The sequence below is a fragment of the Pteropus medius genome, unplaced genomic scaffold, assembly GCF_902729225.1.
Source record: "Pteropus medius unplaced genomic scaffold, Ma_sr-lr_union100, whole genome shotgun sequence".
Taxonomy (NCBI): domain Eukaryota; kingdom Metazoa; phylum Chordata; class Mammalia; order Chiroptera; family Pteropodidae; genus Pteropus; species Pteropus medius.
This window is the reverse complement of record NW_024352787.1, coordinates 28,290,673-28,306,732: the sequence shown is the minus strand read 5'-3', so window position 1 is coordinate 28,306,732 and position 16,060 is coordinate 28,290,673. Positions and strand designations below refer to the sequence as shown.

The following is a 16,060-nucleotide window of genomic DNA, read 5'->3' as shown; positions in this document are numbered from 1 at the left end:
TCTAGTTTTTCCTCTTTCAGATAAGGCCTCACTACACATTCTAGTGCCTGCGTTGCATCCCCAAAAGGGAAGTGTTGCCAGGGTGAAGGGCCTTTCCCTGGCTGCCCAGTGTAGGAGGCCAATTCAGAGGTCCTGCACTCAGCCCCAGGGGGCCTCTCTTTGCCTCATATTCTTGCTGCACTAAATTTCATTCATGCCTCAAGCCCACCAGAGGTCTGGAACAATCTACCTCCCTTCCTTTGCCACTCCTACGCCTCTTGACGTATTCCTATTCTTGCCTGTAGTCCACCTGAAATGTCACTCTACCGGAAGGTATCTCTGATCCCTAGGCCACATCAATGTCCCCACCCCCGAGCTGTGTGCTCACATGCCCCCCATCTGTCTCTCATCAGGACATTTAGGCCCTTTATCTCCTTCTGTTTAATGACCATTGTCCCTGTAGGCGTGAGCTCCAACAGAGCAGGGCCACCTATGCCCATTCACTGCCATATTTCCAAAGTCCTGACTCAACATACTTAGGGAATGAGTGAAAGAATGAATGGAATGACACATCTTTATTCAATCTTTCCACCAACACTTTTTTCCTAAGTAAGTTTATATTGAGGTATAATTTACAGGAATTTTGGTAATCAAGATATAGAATAGTTCCATCCTGCCTCCAGAATCCCTTCATGCCCCTTTGTAATCAACTCCTGCCCTTCACTCCTAGCAACCACTGATCTGTTTTCTGTCCCTAATAGATTTACCTTTTCCAGAACGTAATCTAAATCGGGTCCCCAACCCTCGGGCCTTGGACAGGTACCAGTCCGTGGCCTGTTGAGAACTGGGCCGCACAGCAGGAGGTAAGCAGCGGGCAAGCGAGCGAAGCTTCATCTGTATTTGCAGCTGCTCCCCGGTGCTAGCATCACCGCCTCGCCTCCACCTCAGTTCATCAGGCATTAGATTCTCATAGGAGCACCGGTCCGTGGTGCCAAAAAGGTTGGGGATCGCTGATAAATGATATCATACAAGATACAGCATTTGAGTTTATCACCAGCGTCTCAGTCTCGTGCCAGGCACTGTGGAAGAAATAGGAATAAATCATGAAGAGATTTACAATGAATGTAGGAGACTCTTATATAAAAAAAATACATTTTAACACAAGTTAATAACTGCTCTTTTTTCTAACATCAAATTCGGATTGTGTTTCTTAGCACCAATCATGTGGCAAGTTCGTTCCTCACTCAACCCTGTCTGCATTTTTCAGACAAGGAAACCAGGATGTTCCAAGAAATGAAGAATCATATTCAAGTTAATGTAGCTGGCTAGTAGAGGTAGCTCCCACCCCCAAGTTCAGTGCCTTAACGCCAAGCCCAGGACTCCTTTTTTTCCTTAATTCTTTTTAAGTGCATGGAGTGGAACAAATCCTTGTTCTTTCAAAAAGTATTCTTTTTATCAGAGGCTTCCATTTGATAGTTCGGGCGGGGGGGACAGTAATATTTGTTCTTCTCTGTTGACTTACCTTTCTTATTCTATGACAATGGCGAGTCAAACAGGCAAGCACCTGTCCTCTCTGCCACAAGGGGCTCGGCCGCCTTGCCAGGGGCTGTGGGAGCTTCTTAATAGCTTTGGTTTTGTGATGCCAGTCCTGCTGCTGGAGCTGTGGTGCTTACTGGAAATAGCTTTCTAAAGAATGACTCTCTCTTTCCAACATGATGTTCTAGGCATATGGATTCCTGGTCTCTCCAGCGAGTCCGCTTGCTGTTGAATCTGTGCTGATCCAAAAACGTGGCCCTGATTCTGCTTTCTGTTACCTGAGACTGTAGTGACATCTGTGTGTACATGTGTCTGTCAATGAGTAATTGTACCCCAGGAAGCACACTCAGCTTCGAGTTGTCATATTTTAGACACAGACTCAGAGAGTGGAGGTGCAAATACAGGCTGGCCCGGTACATCTCAAGGCCCGCACAGGGTTTTGATCTTGGGGGTTCACATTTGTCTGTAGCCATGGTTGGGAGCACTGGTCACGTGTGGTGAGTGCCTCTGTTCTCTCAGGAGTTCTTCATGGTAAAAATGTATGCAGACAGCTTACTGAGAATTCCCGGAAGAAGGAAATGCACCGCCACTCCAGTTATTTGGGGAGCTCTGCCTCAGCCAGCACCCAGAACAAAACAGGGAGAACACTTGGGCAGCGGCACTGTGCACTTAGCCAGGCAGCCATGATTTTGACCTTGCTGTGGGTTAAAGGACACAAACCTGAGGAGAAATCTGTTTATCATGTGGGGAATTCATGCCATCCTTGACAGTATACAGTGAGCAAGATGGATGATCTGCCAAATTGGTCCCTCGCATGGGTGAATCAGGGCAAATTTACAGTACAATTCCTTTGCTGCTTCAGATACAAAAATAACATTTGCTGGGTTTTATATCCAGTTGTCTGATGACCTGGAGGTGAGCAGAGAGAAGAAATCCGATTTGTAGGATTCATATTGCCTTAAAGATTTATATGGACCATTTCCGCTGTTACGTCTGTCTCTTTTACATCTTTCACAAACCATCGTTGTTGTTTAACCTGATTTTCCAGGTTGAGGACACAGGTTTATGCGCTGGTGGAACTCTGTACCAGTCTAGGACAATAAACAGGTTTATCAGTTGTATTTGTTTTATTTGGGGTTCTGTCTTTCTAGGTATTTATACAAAATATCTCTTGTATTTGGAATACATTTCCCATCCTCTTGGGTTCAGAATAGTTCCTTATTCTGGATATAATATGTCCAGCACAGGATATTCCGGTTATCTGGTCAATTGTAATTCATTTATTACTCGGTGTTACGTTTCGTTTAGCCAGGCACCAAATATTTTTGAGGCCATCCGTGTATGCTGATGTACACTGAGTAGCCTGGCTGCATGAGCTGTCATCTCTCTGGGGCCCTTCTTAAGAAAGGAGAGTGTGGAGACCTGACTGCCCACATGGGCCTCATGTCTCTAGTGTTGGTGACATCAGGCATAGACAAACAAAGAGCTTCCTTTCAGAAGCACCTCCTAGGATTTGACAGAGATGGGGCAGGTGTGCCTCTTCTGTTGGTTCCCTCCAGTCTGGGTGCTGTGGAGCCCCCTGGGATCACAGTGAGAACCAGCCCGAGGTCCCGAGACTCAGCCCTGCGCCACTGGGGGCCGGCAGTGACCCTTAGTTCTCTTTATCAAGGGTCATCACTATGATGACCACATATCATGGGCAGCCCTTATTAAAACAATGGACAAAACGAAATTATGGACAAAGTAAGTATGCAAATCATAATCTGGGCAAAGTACTCCTGAATTATAGAATTAGAAATCATGACAGTAACAGCACATGATTAATATGACATATTTTTTTAACATAGTGCCCTATGTTGAGTCTAAAGAAATCTTTTATTTAGACCCCTAGTTTTTCTTCTGTTTCTATTTTTTATACCAAAAATGAAAGGTTACTCTCAGTCAAAAAAACTATAAAACAATGAAACGGTTCACTTAAATCCATACTGTATCCTTCTTGTACAAGGCGTTTATTTACTATCCTAGGTAAGGAAAGTAGATATATGTCGTGAAAGACAGCTATTTTCAGCCTCGGTTTTCCATTTGCTTTAATTACAGAAAGCACGCCAAAGACCTCTGCCAGCTGCAGCCCTGCTCCTGAATCACCAATGAGCTCTAGTGAATCAGTGAAGAGTTTGACTGAACTGGTCCAGCAGCCCTGTCCCCCTATTGAAACAAGTAAGGATGGCAAACCACCAGAACCCAGCGACCCGCCTGCTTCGGACTCCCAGCCCACCACCCCACTGCCTCTCTCCGGACATTCAGCCCTCAGCATTCAAGAGCTGGTAGCCATGTCTCCAGAGCTGGACACCTACGGCATAACCAAGAGGGTCAAGGAGGTGCTTACCGACAACAACCTCGGTGAGTTCCCACCCCAGTTGCTAAGTCCAGAGGTCGCAGGTCATTTCCTGTTGAAGTTCTCAGGAAGGAGGGCTGGAAGAACCTCAGGCCAAGCCAGCCAAAGAGTTTAAACGTTTACAGTCTACCTTTAAGAACACAAAAACGTCCCCCTAAGGGGCTCATAAAGGCACGAGAGTTCAGCAGGTCAGTCCCAGCTGGCTTCTTCACTGTGCCCAAGCCGGGACTTCGTAAAACATACACATTCTCAGACCTGGAGCCTACTCAGACCACCCACTCCAACCCTGCTGATTGGGTTATGCCCAGTAGAGCTCCAAATCCTTGTGGGCCCCAGAGCTGGGCAGGATCAGCAGCAACCTGCCAGCCCAGGATGCCATAGGGCAGGGTACCCCAAACTCCAGGCTGAGGACTGGTACTGGTCTGTGGCCTGTTAGGAAATGGACCTCACAGCAGGAGGTGAGTGGTAGCAAGCTAAGGTTCATCTGTATTTGCAGCCGCCCCCGCACCGCTAGCATCACCACCTCAGCTCCACCTCAGATCATCAGGCATTAGATTCTCATAAGAGCACCAGTCCCTGGTGCCAAAAAGGTAGGGACCACTGGCATAGGGGAAGAGTCTGACAGACTGGGTTCAAATCCTAAGTCTTCTACATATTGTGTCTGTGATACTGAGCAAGCTACTCTCTTAGCCTCCTCAGTAAAACTGGAATGACAATTGGCCTGCCTAGGGGTTGTGAGTAGCAGCAATTGCTAGCACCTTGCCTGGCAGCTAATAGTCTATTATTGTGATCCCTGTTACCTGTGAAGCTGGCTCCATTCCCCAGGCCCTCCCCTGGGAGGAGGCAGCCCCTACAAAACTGAGTTTACCACCTCTCCCACTGGGTTTCACACCCAGGCCATTCAACTCAAAAGTGCCACAGCCTTTCAGGTGCTCTGCTGGATGTGGCTCTCTCTGAGGGCCTCATGGCACCACCGGTCTGTAGCTGTAAGAATATTAGGGTGCTTAGTCATTTCAAACCACTGTGCTCCTACAGTATAGTATTGACTAGACAGGATTCTCCTGATTTAGACATCCAGAGAATGGAGACAGCCATTCCCCAAACACTTAAGTCTTCCTTATTTCTCAGGTGTAAAAGTCAACTAAAGGAGCACCATTCTCTTCGGTGCATGTTAAGACGACCCCAAAGAGTTATTGGAATTTGCCCAGTACCTTCAGGAGAGGCCTTGTGTGTCTGTTTTTCAAGTTAATTTGTAACAGTAATTTAGTTGTTGGCTCTTAAAAATGACTAATTCTTAGACTTGAGTCACCCCCTACCTTATAGTCTTGTTGCAAGTCCAAGGAAGCAGGGCCTGATATATTACTGCTGTCCACTCCCTTATAGGAAGTGTCATTTTATGTAAATGTTGAAAATCGGCTGAAGAAAACTCTCATTTTCAAACACTAAGTTGCAAGATCACAATTGTGAGGTCATAAACATTAAAATCTCACCCTTGGCCTTCCCATCCATGTCCCCGTCGGTACTGGAGTTGTAGCTGATCATGTTCATGTGCAGCCATAGCAGAACCCCACTGGCCTGTGGAACTCGATTTTCAAATGCTGTGAAGTATAAATCAGTGCTCTGAGGGCTGAAACTTTCATGCCAGATAGATGACTTACACTTCTTTGGGCAGGAACTTCCAGGAGAAAGCTCCACAACAGCATCACCCTGGACTCAGAGATGAAAAGCAGTGTTCATGATTGTTCTCACTGGCCTTTGCTTCTCCGGGAAAGGAGCTACCTGCCCTACTGGGGTCTCTTAGGGGATTAATGAACACAGAGGGGGCTAAATTACAGCTGAATTAGGCATCAGAGATGACCCTTAGTTGAGACTCAGGCATCCTCTTATCGCTTGGCCTGGGCTCTTGGAATGTCTGTGTGTCAATCTCTAGAAATCATATGCAGAATGTGTATGTGCGCATTTCATCAGGGTCTGTAGCTTTCTTTAGGTTCTCAAATGGGTCTGTGACCCAAAAACGATTGTGAGCCACTGCTGTGAAACCTCTAGAGTAATACAAATAATTTTCCAAGAATACTCAATTTGATTTTTCCCCTCATACAACTAGATGGGTCAAGCAAATAGTAACTAGCTGTTCATATATATCATGTTCCTGAACACAGCAAGCTTCTTGGAATGAAATGAGATTTGTTTGCCAGATTAAAATTAGGTACAATTTAAACAACCACAACAAAAAACTTAGGATGTTTGTAGGCTAAACTAAGAGTTTGTAAAGCAGAGAAACAAGTTTACAAAATCAGTAAATGAATCTGTAAGTTAAAATGAGTAACACCAAAAAAAATTTTTTTGCTTCTCAAATCCAAAGCTCTACATGCTGTAAACTTTACTTGGAGTCCCACTTTTTACAAGGCGGCACTCCACCACTTTCTCACAACTACCCTATAAGCACAGGTGATGGTGTTTCCCTCTCACAGATGGAGAACGTGAGGCATGGAGGGAATAAGCCAGTCATCCACAGTCACCTCTGCCCCGGGTATCATGTTCTGTGCACTTCATGGTACCAAAGACTGGCCTCTCTAATCCCAATCTCCATTTCTACCTAATAAGTCCTGTTCATTTAAGTTCTCCCATCACATTCTCATTTGTACCTTTAAAAGTGGTGCCCCCTCTTAACCTGCAGCTGAATGGCTCTTAGAGAAGAGAAATTTTCTTTTGAAGCCTCTGACGAACGTGTCGCTGTGCTCTCCAGAGTGAAATGCCCTCTGATGAGCCTGGGGAACAGGCTGCCCACCATGGCCTCAGGGAAAAGGCATCAAGAAAAGGCACTTTGAGCTTCAATCAGCAGAGGCAGCTTAGACTGTGGGAACAGACTTTAGAATTAGAAATGGCCTGCTTTTCAGAAAAACAGAGCTGAGGAGCTCTCTCTCCTCCTCTTTCCTGCTGTGACCTTGGGTCAAGTGGCCTCTTTTCTCAGCAAAACCTGATAACCTTGTGAACCGTGAAAGGAGCTGGTGCAGACGCTCCTGTGGTTTGAGTTTGTAAAAGAGAGGTCTCCCTGTGTGCCGCTTAACCTCCTGAGCTTGGGTTTGGGATTAACCACCTCTGATAAATGTGGCAGGTATTATTATCCATGCCTCAGTTCATCCAAAGCCTGAAGGCTTTTTGAGAGAAACATTGTGCATAAGCAGAATGCAAGAGTAAAACTGACTGCACCACCAATGGAGTTCTTCTTCAGGAGTCTGGCTGAAGAAATGCTTCTACAAAGCACTTGTTCCAAGATGCAGAACCCAGCTGACCAGACTCTGGGCCTTTATCTCTTTTCCCATTTAGAAAAAGAAAAGTGCAGCTCGCTGCCAGCATTAGTTTAACATCACACGTAGGAATGCTACGGTTTCTAGGATTTGACATTTTCAGCGGTCAAGAATTAACTATATTTTATAAATGGAAATACCACTACTAAAAACAGAACGAATAAATAGAATGATAGCATTTGTTTCTGAAGACTATTGATATGTACTAGAGCAATGCAAAAATAATAATAAATGCCAGATATTTCTTGGGGGTACAGTTAGGACTCCAATCCGCGAGTTATCTCGGGGTAAATGCTGTAGCTGCAAGCGCCGCCAGTGAGTCTTCTTGGGGCAAACAGGAAATGGGTTAAAGGCTGTGTCTGATTTAACCTTGACACATATTTATCCTTCCAGATCCCTGGGTCTCAGTGATGACATCTCTCTTGGTTCTGTTTTCTCTCTAGGTCAGCGCTTATTTGGTGAGACTATCTTAGGGCTCACCCAAGGCTCTGTCTCCGACCTCCTTGCTCGCCCAAAGCCCTGGCACAAGCTCAGTCTGAAAGGACGAGAGCCCTTTGTCCGAATGCAGCTGTGGCTGAATGACCCCAATAACGTGGAGAAGCTGATGGACATGAAACGGATGGAAAAGAAAGGTAACCACTCCAGTAGTTGCTTTCTCATTTATAAATGCGCTGTCTCTTCTAAAGCCTTCATGCAGAGCTGATGAGGGACATTGATGTGTGACCTACGGGCTGTTTAAGGCAGGGCAAAGGATTTTTTGACACTCATCTGCCAATGAGTGCCTAAGAAGACTGGGAAGATTTGTGTCTTCTACCTAGTGGCCTGAACCCAAGGACATTTTAGCACTGGGGAGCACTTTGACAATTCCTCATTGTTGCCCTAGCCGTCAGTGTACCCTTTTTCTTCTTTCAGGAGAATAAAGCCACCAAGAAATGAGCAGCACTTGGTAGTGTCTTGTGTTTGCTTTCTTTTGTCTTGTTAGGTGAATGGGATATTAGAACATTTATTGTACATGTACCACATGCCAGGAATGTCCACATACTATCTTGTCAGAGATCGTTAATAAATGCATTTATAGGTAAGGAGACTTGGATTTAGAGAAGTTAGATGCCTTCATTAAGGACGCCAGCCTAGAAAATGGCAAAGCAAATTCCTGCCAGACCAGCTCTCTCCTTCTGTGACTTCATAGTCTCAGGGGGCTGTAGAGGCTATGGCCTCCTAGAGGGCTAAATGCAGCTCTCTTCCCCCATGCTTCTGAAACAACCTCTCAAATGTTGCTCAGCATGGTCCATGTCCTCCAGAGGCTATAACACAGGAGAAATCCTAAAGGGTTTCCTTGGATCACCTGCAGTGCTGTGAGCTCACTCTGGGCTGAATCTGAATCTCTTAGATGTGGAGATCTGGCACCAGCTGCTGATGTGGGTATAAAAGCTGTGACTACCTTCCTTAAATCCGCTTTTGCAGAGGAGCCCAACTGAGGAGTGGGCATGACACCCACCCTGGAGAGGCCGCTGCTCACTGCCAGCCAAGTATCACTGTTCTCGCCCAACCAGGGAAAGGCTTAGAGCTCCAAGGAGAGAGTCTCTGAAGCCTCTTTCCCCAAGAGCTCATGGACCTGGCTCTTTTTTCATAATAGACACTTCCAGTCCCTGTGTGCCTCCTATTTGGCAGGCACTGAGCTGAGACGGCACTTGATCCACACAGCTCTATCCAGTACAAATGTCATTACCCAGGAAATATGAGGCTCAGGCATTATGAAACTTACCTGATTTCAAGAGCTAGCATAAACAGGGAGCAGGAATCCAAACTCCAGGCTGTCAGATTCCAGGCTGGTGGTCTCAGATATGTGTTCTGTGCCTTGAGCTGAGCACCTTCCACAGTGAGACCATGCGCTCAGGCAGTGGCCTTCTACCCGATCCAAGGCCCTCCAGTGGGCTCCTGCCTGCCTGCAAGTGTGTAGACAGACCAAGGCTCTGACACAGGCAGTGCCGCAGGCTCCAGAGGCCTGGTGCCACAAAGTCTTTAACTTTTTATTATGGGAAATTTCAAACATAAAAATAGAAAGAATGGTATCATGAACCCAGTATATCCATCACTGAGTTTCAACAGTTATCAGTGCTCACCCAAGCAATTGTAAAGTTTTCTGCTTTTTGTCAAAAGGCAATGCCCTCTGTTCTTGCGCTCGCTGCGTGCCAGGGAGCTCTCTCCTGGTGGCAGCTTTGAACATCCAGGCCAGCCCTCCCAAAGGTCACCCGAGCAGCCTCCTGTTGCTACAAACATCAGGAGAGAAGCAAGCCCTGGCCCTAACACGCCTGGCATGTTTCTCCTCCGGGGCCAGTGGGAAAAGACCCCAGTCTCCGGAAATAGATTATCCAGGGCTCCCTATACTTCCACTCCTCCTTCTGCATAGGCTGGGCGCCATCTTGTGTTACAAAAGAGTTATTGTTTTAGTGGGGCCCAGGCCCCTCCTCACATCCCAAAGTCTATAAGCAACGGTGGTTCCAGTGTTGCCTCTCCCTAGTAGGGATGCTCACTAGAGGAGCCTTCACCAGCCCCAGTGGGAGACTGGGTACTAGACCCATCAGACACAGCAGCGTGTGACCTGGAGCACAGTACTTCCTGTGATCTCCATAGACTACTGGTCATCCACCCAACCAGAGGGGCTGGCTGGACAGATCAAGTTCATTTCTTTCAGGCCTCTTAATTCTATCACACGAATTTTAGGGAGAGAAGATTGGCCTTCTCGGTTGTTTCCTAGTTCTAATTATAAAATGGCAAGTTAAGTAACTCCCTAGGCTGTTTCTACATCTGTAAAATGAGGATAATAATGCTAACTTTTTCAGGTTGTGAGGATTAAAAAGAGTGTACCTAGTATAATAACCAGCACACATAAGTGCTTAGTAAATGATAATTATTAAAATAATTATATTCCTTTAAAATTGATGAGGTTGTACTACCCGTGTAGCCTAGATTAAAAATTCTGCACCAGGTAATCCGACTGTAAGATTCACGTGTACATTATGCTTCCTTCTCTTCCATAAAGCTTTTGCTTCTTCTCCCTTTTGACCAAATCTTTGATTGTTCTCCTTCCTGCTTGCCTTTCTTTTTTTCTTTCTTGTACACTTTCTTTCTCTACCCTAGTCTGCCTTCTGCTTTTTGTTTCCTTCATGAGATGGCCCTTGAACCAGCCTGTCCACACAGTCACAAGCACCTGGACACACGCACATATTCAGCTTCTTCTGGCGCATCTGGGCTCCTCTCCCTGGAGGCTGCAGATGCACTGACAGGCCCATTTACTCCTGTTTACTTCTTCAGTCCACTCAGCACATCACCATAGTCTTCTCCTGTGACATCTGAGACCCTAATGTCAGTGCTGCTGAAGTATGTCTCCCTGGCTTTTTGTGGCTCCCACAGACACAGCTTCAGGCCATGCTCCCATGCTGTGGCCAGACAGGGCCAGGGGACTGGCCACCATTGGGCAGGGCAGGCAGTGCCATGCAGAGCAAACTTAGATCAGACCTCAGTTCTGTCTCTTCCTACCTGGGTGACCTCAGGCAAATCATTTAGCCTCTCTAAGCTTCAGTTTTTTTCATCTGTACAAAGGAATAATGTCTCTCCCATTGCTTAACTGCAAGGATTAACGATAAATGATAACTGCTGCTGCTACTCTTACTACTACATGCTGATTAAATTAAATAATATTTCTCATCTTCCATCAGTTTTAAAAAGTTTTAAAGAATTTTCAGACCATATTCCAAACTAGTCCCCTAGAAAGATTACTGTGAATGATTCATTTGCTCAAGAAGTCTGAATGGTTTTCACCTTGAAGCATAGTTGGTGATTAGTGACACATAAAGACAGGAGGAGCAGATGAAGCACAGATAGCACTGATAGAACAGAGGGAACTTAAAATCAAGGAATCACCTCCCATCTGCTTCACAGTCCAGTCAGCATATTCTCACCAACAATCACACGCTGAGTCCCTGAGCCATATCACAGCCTGCCCACTCCCCGCTACCCCTCCTTACCCTCATTCTACAGTAAAAACACATTAACAGCACATGTCCTTCCCTCATCTCCAGCTTCTCTCCTTCTGTCCCTTTCAGGACAGGCCACGTGTGTCCCCAGGCTCTGAGCCCTGCTCCAGCCACTTCTCCACTCCTGGGTTCGGCCCATGCCTGCTCAAAGCTCTTTCCAGCAGGCTTTATTTTAAGTCCCCTTCTCCATCATCTGCCCGCCTCCTGCTCACTCTGCATTTTTTCAAGACTGGCCCCTGTATCACTGTCTTCCTCCATGCCCACATCCTGCCTCATCCAGGGAGATTTTATGACCCATCTGACCCAGCCAGCACCTGGGCCCCAAGTTCTTTGACCTCCTCAATTCTTGGTGGTTCCCACATCTTGTTATTATGCACTACTCTACCTCTCAAAGCCTAAATTCAGGTACCTCACTCAATTTGCCCTCTGCTGCCTTTGCGTCGTTCCCTAGACATCCCAGACTCCATGAGCCATCACTTCGTTACTCTCTGGCCATGACACTCTACTTCTCATATCTTTCCACTCCTTATCCCTCTGTAAATCCCAGCCTTGCATTAGTACCCTGTCAGTTTTTTCCACCCATCCTCCTTGGCATCTGAGACCTGCCAGACTTTCGTGGGTTGGAGCCACCATAGATTTGTATCTCCAGCTCCAGTACGGTCCTTTGTGCTTCTCTCCTCACCCCCAGCCATCTCTCTCCTCCATCCTCCACCATAGTTTCCCACAACTCCACCACTCGCAAGACTCCTTTGCCATCACTTCAGATCACTTTTCCTCCTGCCTTCGACTTCATACAGAAAACAAAGGCCATCAGTTTTGCCATCATCAGTCCCTAGAAATGTGTCCGTATCTCCACCCATCCTTATGCACCTCCAGTGATCATCTCTCTCACCTGTATCGCCAGCTCTTTGTCATCTTGCTTTTCTAGGAAACATTGTCAGCTCGCTCTCATCTTTAAAGACTCACCCTCAGCCCTGAATTTCCTTTCTAGAAGCCATCCTGTCTCTCATTTTTCTTTTACAGTTAGGCTTCTTAAAATAGTAATTTATGCTCACTACCTTTACTTCCTCACCTCCCATTTGCTGTCAGACATACACAGTCTGGCTTCTGCTCCCACAGCTCCACTGTATGAGTTCACCAAGTTCTCCACTTATCTCCCAATCACTAAACCCAAAGGACATTCTGAGTCTTTGTCACACTTTCTTACTGCAGCATTGACACTGTTGACCATTACTCTTCACTCATCCCTCTATTGTGCTATCATCTCCTGGTTTTCCTCCTCTCTCTCTGTTTCCTTCATGCTTCTTCCTGGGAGTGTCCTCTATGTGTGGCTGTCTTCCAGGCTTTTGTCCTCAGCTCTTCTCTGTCTCATCAATGCCACTGACTTCAACTACAGTTTCTGTTTTAGTGATTCCAAATTCCTTTCTAGCCCAGATCATTCTCTGAGTTTTACACTTATCTGTCCAACTGCCTACAGAACATCTCGATGTGGGTGACCCAGAGACTCCTCAAACTCCACATTTCCGAGACAAACCATCATCTTCTCCCTTTAATCTGCTCCCTCCATGGTGCCCAACCCAAAAACACCAGCACCCACCTCATCTTCCATGCCCGAGACCAGAGAGCAATCCTCAGCTCCCCGCTGTCTAGTCCCACATTGAATCAGTCACCAAATCCTGTCAGTTTTACCTTTAACGTCCCCACAATCCATCTGCTTTTCTCCAACCCCATCCCCACTGCTTTAGTTCAGATCTTTATCATTCTTCTAGTCCTTCTCCTGCCAAACTGTAGCCAGAACAGCCTTTCAGAAACATATTGCTGATCAAATCATTCCCTTGATGAAAATCTTTTCATTTCTTCCTATTGCCTTCGACGTAGAGTCCAAACTTTTGGCCTGCCCTTGCTCTAACCGTCTCTCCAGCCTTACGTCCAACAATTCCTCCTACACCACCACCCCTCCATGTGCACACACACACAGCACGCTTTAATCGTGCTGTTGTATGACTCTGTATCTTTGCTCATGTTGTTCCCACTTTCTGGAGCAACCTCATACCATCTATCTCATCACCTGTTTTTTTCTGATTAATCCCTCCTTGTCCTTTAAGATTCAGTTTAAACATAATCTCTCCTGGGAAGCCTCCCCGGACCCCTCCCCAGCCTGAGCTGTAATTTCCCTTGGTGCCCCCCTACTGGGGTCATCTATCTGTATACTTCTCTGTGTCCCCCACTAAATTGTCATGTGGGAGAGACAGGGACCTCGCATTGTAACAGAGCAGATCCTCGATCAGTGTGTGTTGGGTTTCAGAATGGTTCTAGTCCAAGTGTTTTGAGATGCTTTGGAAGAGCAGGGCAGAACAGCCTGATGCCATAATCTACACGAAAGTAGTCTCGAGCCAGTGGTATACTGTATACTGTGGGGGGTCGGGAGCTTGGGTGGATCTCACAGCTGGGCCTGCACCTCAGTCTGACTTCTCTCCCTTCCTCAGCCTACATGAAACGGCGGCACAGCTCAGTCAGCGACAGCCAGCCCTGCGAGCCCCCATCCGTTGGCATTGACTACAGCCAAGGCGCCAGCCCCCAGCCCCAGCACCAGCTGAAGAAACCCCGAGTGGTGCTGGCTCCTGAAGAGAAAGAAGCTCTGAAACGAGCATATCAGCAAAAGCCATACCCGTCACCAAAAACCATCGAAGAACTCGCCACCCAGCTCAACTTGAAAACCAGCACTGTCATCAACTGGTTCCACAATTACAGGTATGATCCTGCTCTCAACTCAGTAAATCCTGGCTCCGAGAGAACAGACTTTCAGCCCTTGGGAAGAGGTTGATATGTACTGCAAGAGAGTGGCCAGGAATGATGTTCTGGGGACTTGGCCCTGTCATACGGGAGGCTGAGAACTTGGTCAGTGCTCAGTGGTTTGGTCAGTTAGGTGGTTTTTTATGTTGCTTTATTGGAGCTATTAACTCCAAAGACGTGGGCTCACGTAGAGACAATGCACATCTATGGCCAGAAAAAAATTTTCCTCTCAGTTATATCATTTAATAAGGGAGCGTGTAGGCGTTCATGGTTCCATAGTAGTGAACATTTCTTAGTGATTTTTGGATGCTTTCTCAGGACCTTTTACAGGTATTATTTTCCTAATTAGTTTGATTCGTTTCGTAATTCAGTAAATTGAGTTTTATAAAACCCTTTCTTTTGGGAAAGTACATGAATTAATTTATTGAGCATCTACTAGATCTTCAGGCACTGAGCTGTGTTTTAACCAACACTATATTACCTGATTCTTACAACTATATAAGGAATATAGTATTATCTGCATTCTACAGATGAAAAATATAAAACTCAGAGGGGATGAATAACTACTTACCTGAGCGGGGAAGGGCTGAGTGCCCTCCTTGTCGAACAAAGTAAACTAGGGTGACACATTCAGATTAGATAATGGAAGTTCACCGAAAGGTAATGAATTGTTGATCATAGATGTAATTGTTGATCATAGATTCCCAGTAGCGTGATAGAATTCCTGCTTTTTTTCATTCCTTGTAAGAGGCCATCTAATTACAAGTTCTCATCAGAACATTATTTTCTATAGGGCTCAATAAAACTAGGGTAGGTGCTCCTGATTATACCAAGGTGACAAGTACACTTCTGTAGCTAGTGTGGGCATGGCCCTGAAACAAGTGGCAGGCAATAGAGAGGGGCAGTTGTGCCTCTTCATGGGGTCCTGCCTCATCTGATAGGCTTTGCTGGAGTTTCTGAAGGGGCCCAGTAAACCTCCTGGGTTCTGAACAAATTGGAAAATTTTTAAGTATTAGATGGGAACCAATATTTATTGCTGATAAAGGTTAAGTTAGCAGATGTAGCATGGTGTGAGAGCTGAATAGACCCGCTACCTGACCCCAAGAACTGGGCAGATTTATCCATCATGGCAGCACTGGCCCCAGGCTGGCTTCCTGGGGCCAAAGAAAGTATATAAGCTAAGCACAAACAACTGGTTTATTCATCCTAAATTTACCAGTCAGATAAAAACAGGCAAATCAAGGCCAGCAGGTACAATAATGGAGTGCCTGCTACATGGAAGGAAACTTCGAGGGTAGTAAACAAGTTTGGAAATGTGAGTAGAGGTTCACCAGAGCGTCTCCTTGCCAGGTGTTATGTCACCCCATTTTCACTCTCTAGACACGAAGGTGCATTTAAATATGCACGTTCGAGTCTTCTACTTAAAAGTTAGGTCCATTTTAATGCAAGTATTACAACTCCAGACCAGAGTGCATAAAGCTGTAGATGATTGAATATCTGGGTAAAGGTGCTACTGATTACACAAAATATCTCCAAAACCATTTCCCCTGGCCCTGCTGGGGCCACCTTTTTTCCCAGATTACCCTTCAGTCCTCAGTTGAATGTCAGTCACGGTCTCCTGGCCAGGGCATGCTTTCTCCAGGTTTCTCAGCTGCTGTCACTCATCTTGTTGGCCTCCTGACAACTGCGGTAATACCCATCACATGATGGTCAGCTGGTCATTGTGAAAATGCCTCATTTGTGCATTTAACATAAGCGAATTCAACTATACACCCTTGACAAAAATAAAGAAGGGAGAGAGAGGACAAATAGCAATAGGGCCTCAAAACTTAGTAAATGAGCTCAGTTCCAGATCTAGAGTAGATGCTCCATAAAGGCTTTCTTTCAAAAATAACTCCACAACAAAGCAGGCTGGGCTGAGTCAAATGGAAAAGCCAAGGGCAAGGATGAGTTTTAGCTGTGGAGATCTGGAAAAATATCCTGGGAGATATGAGATGTGCAGGATCTTAGAA

At 46.0% G+C, this 16,060-nt stretch overlaps 1 protein-coding gene across 13 annotated transcripts in view; it reads left to right on the top strand.

Annotated features, from left to right (window-relative positions):
• Nucleotides 1-16,060, top strand: part of CUX1 (cut like homeobox 1) — a 339,895-nt gene that overhangs the window by 293,168 nt on the left and 30,667 nt on the right. For 10 of the 13 annotated variants that reach the window (XM_039849001.1, XM_039848991.1, XM_039848989.1 and 7 more), the window contains 3 exons: nucleotides 3,613-3,915; nucleotides 7,662-7,850; nucleotides 13,742-14,006. The exons of the other annotated variants lie outside the window; for them this stretch is intronic. In XM_039849001.1, the coding sequence (XP_039704935.1) occupies nucleotides 3,613-3,915; nucleotides 7,662-7,850; nucleotides 13,742-14,006 (757 nt within the window). The remainder of the gene's footprint in view (nucleotides 1-3,612; nucleotides 3,916-7,661; nucleotides 7,851-13,741; nucleotides 14,007-16,060) is intronic. 13 annotated transcript variants of the gene reach the window in all.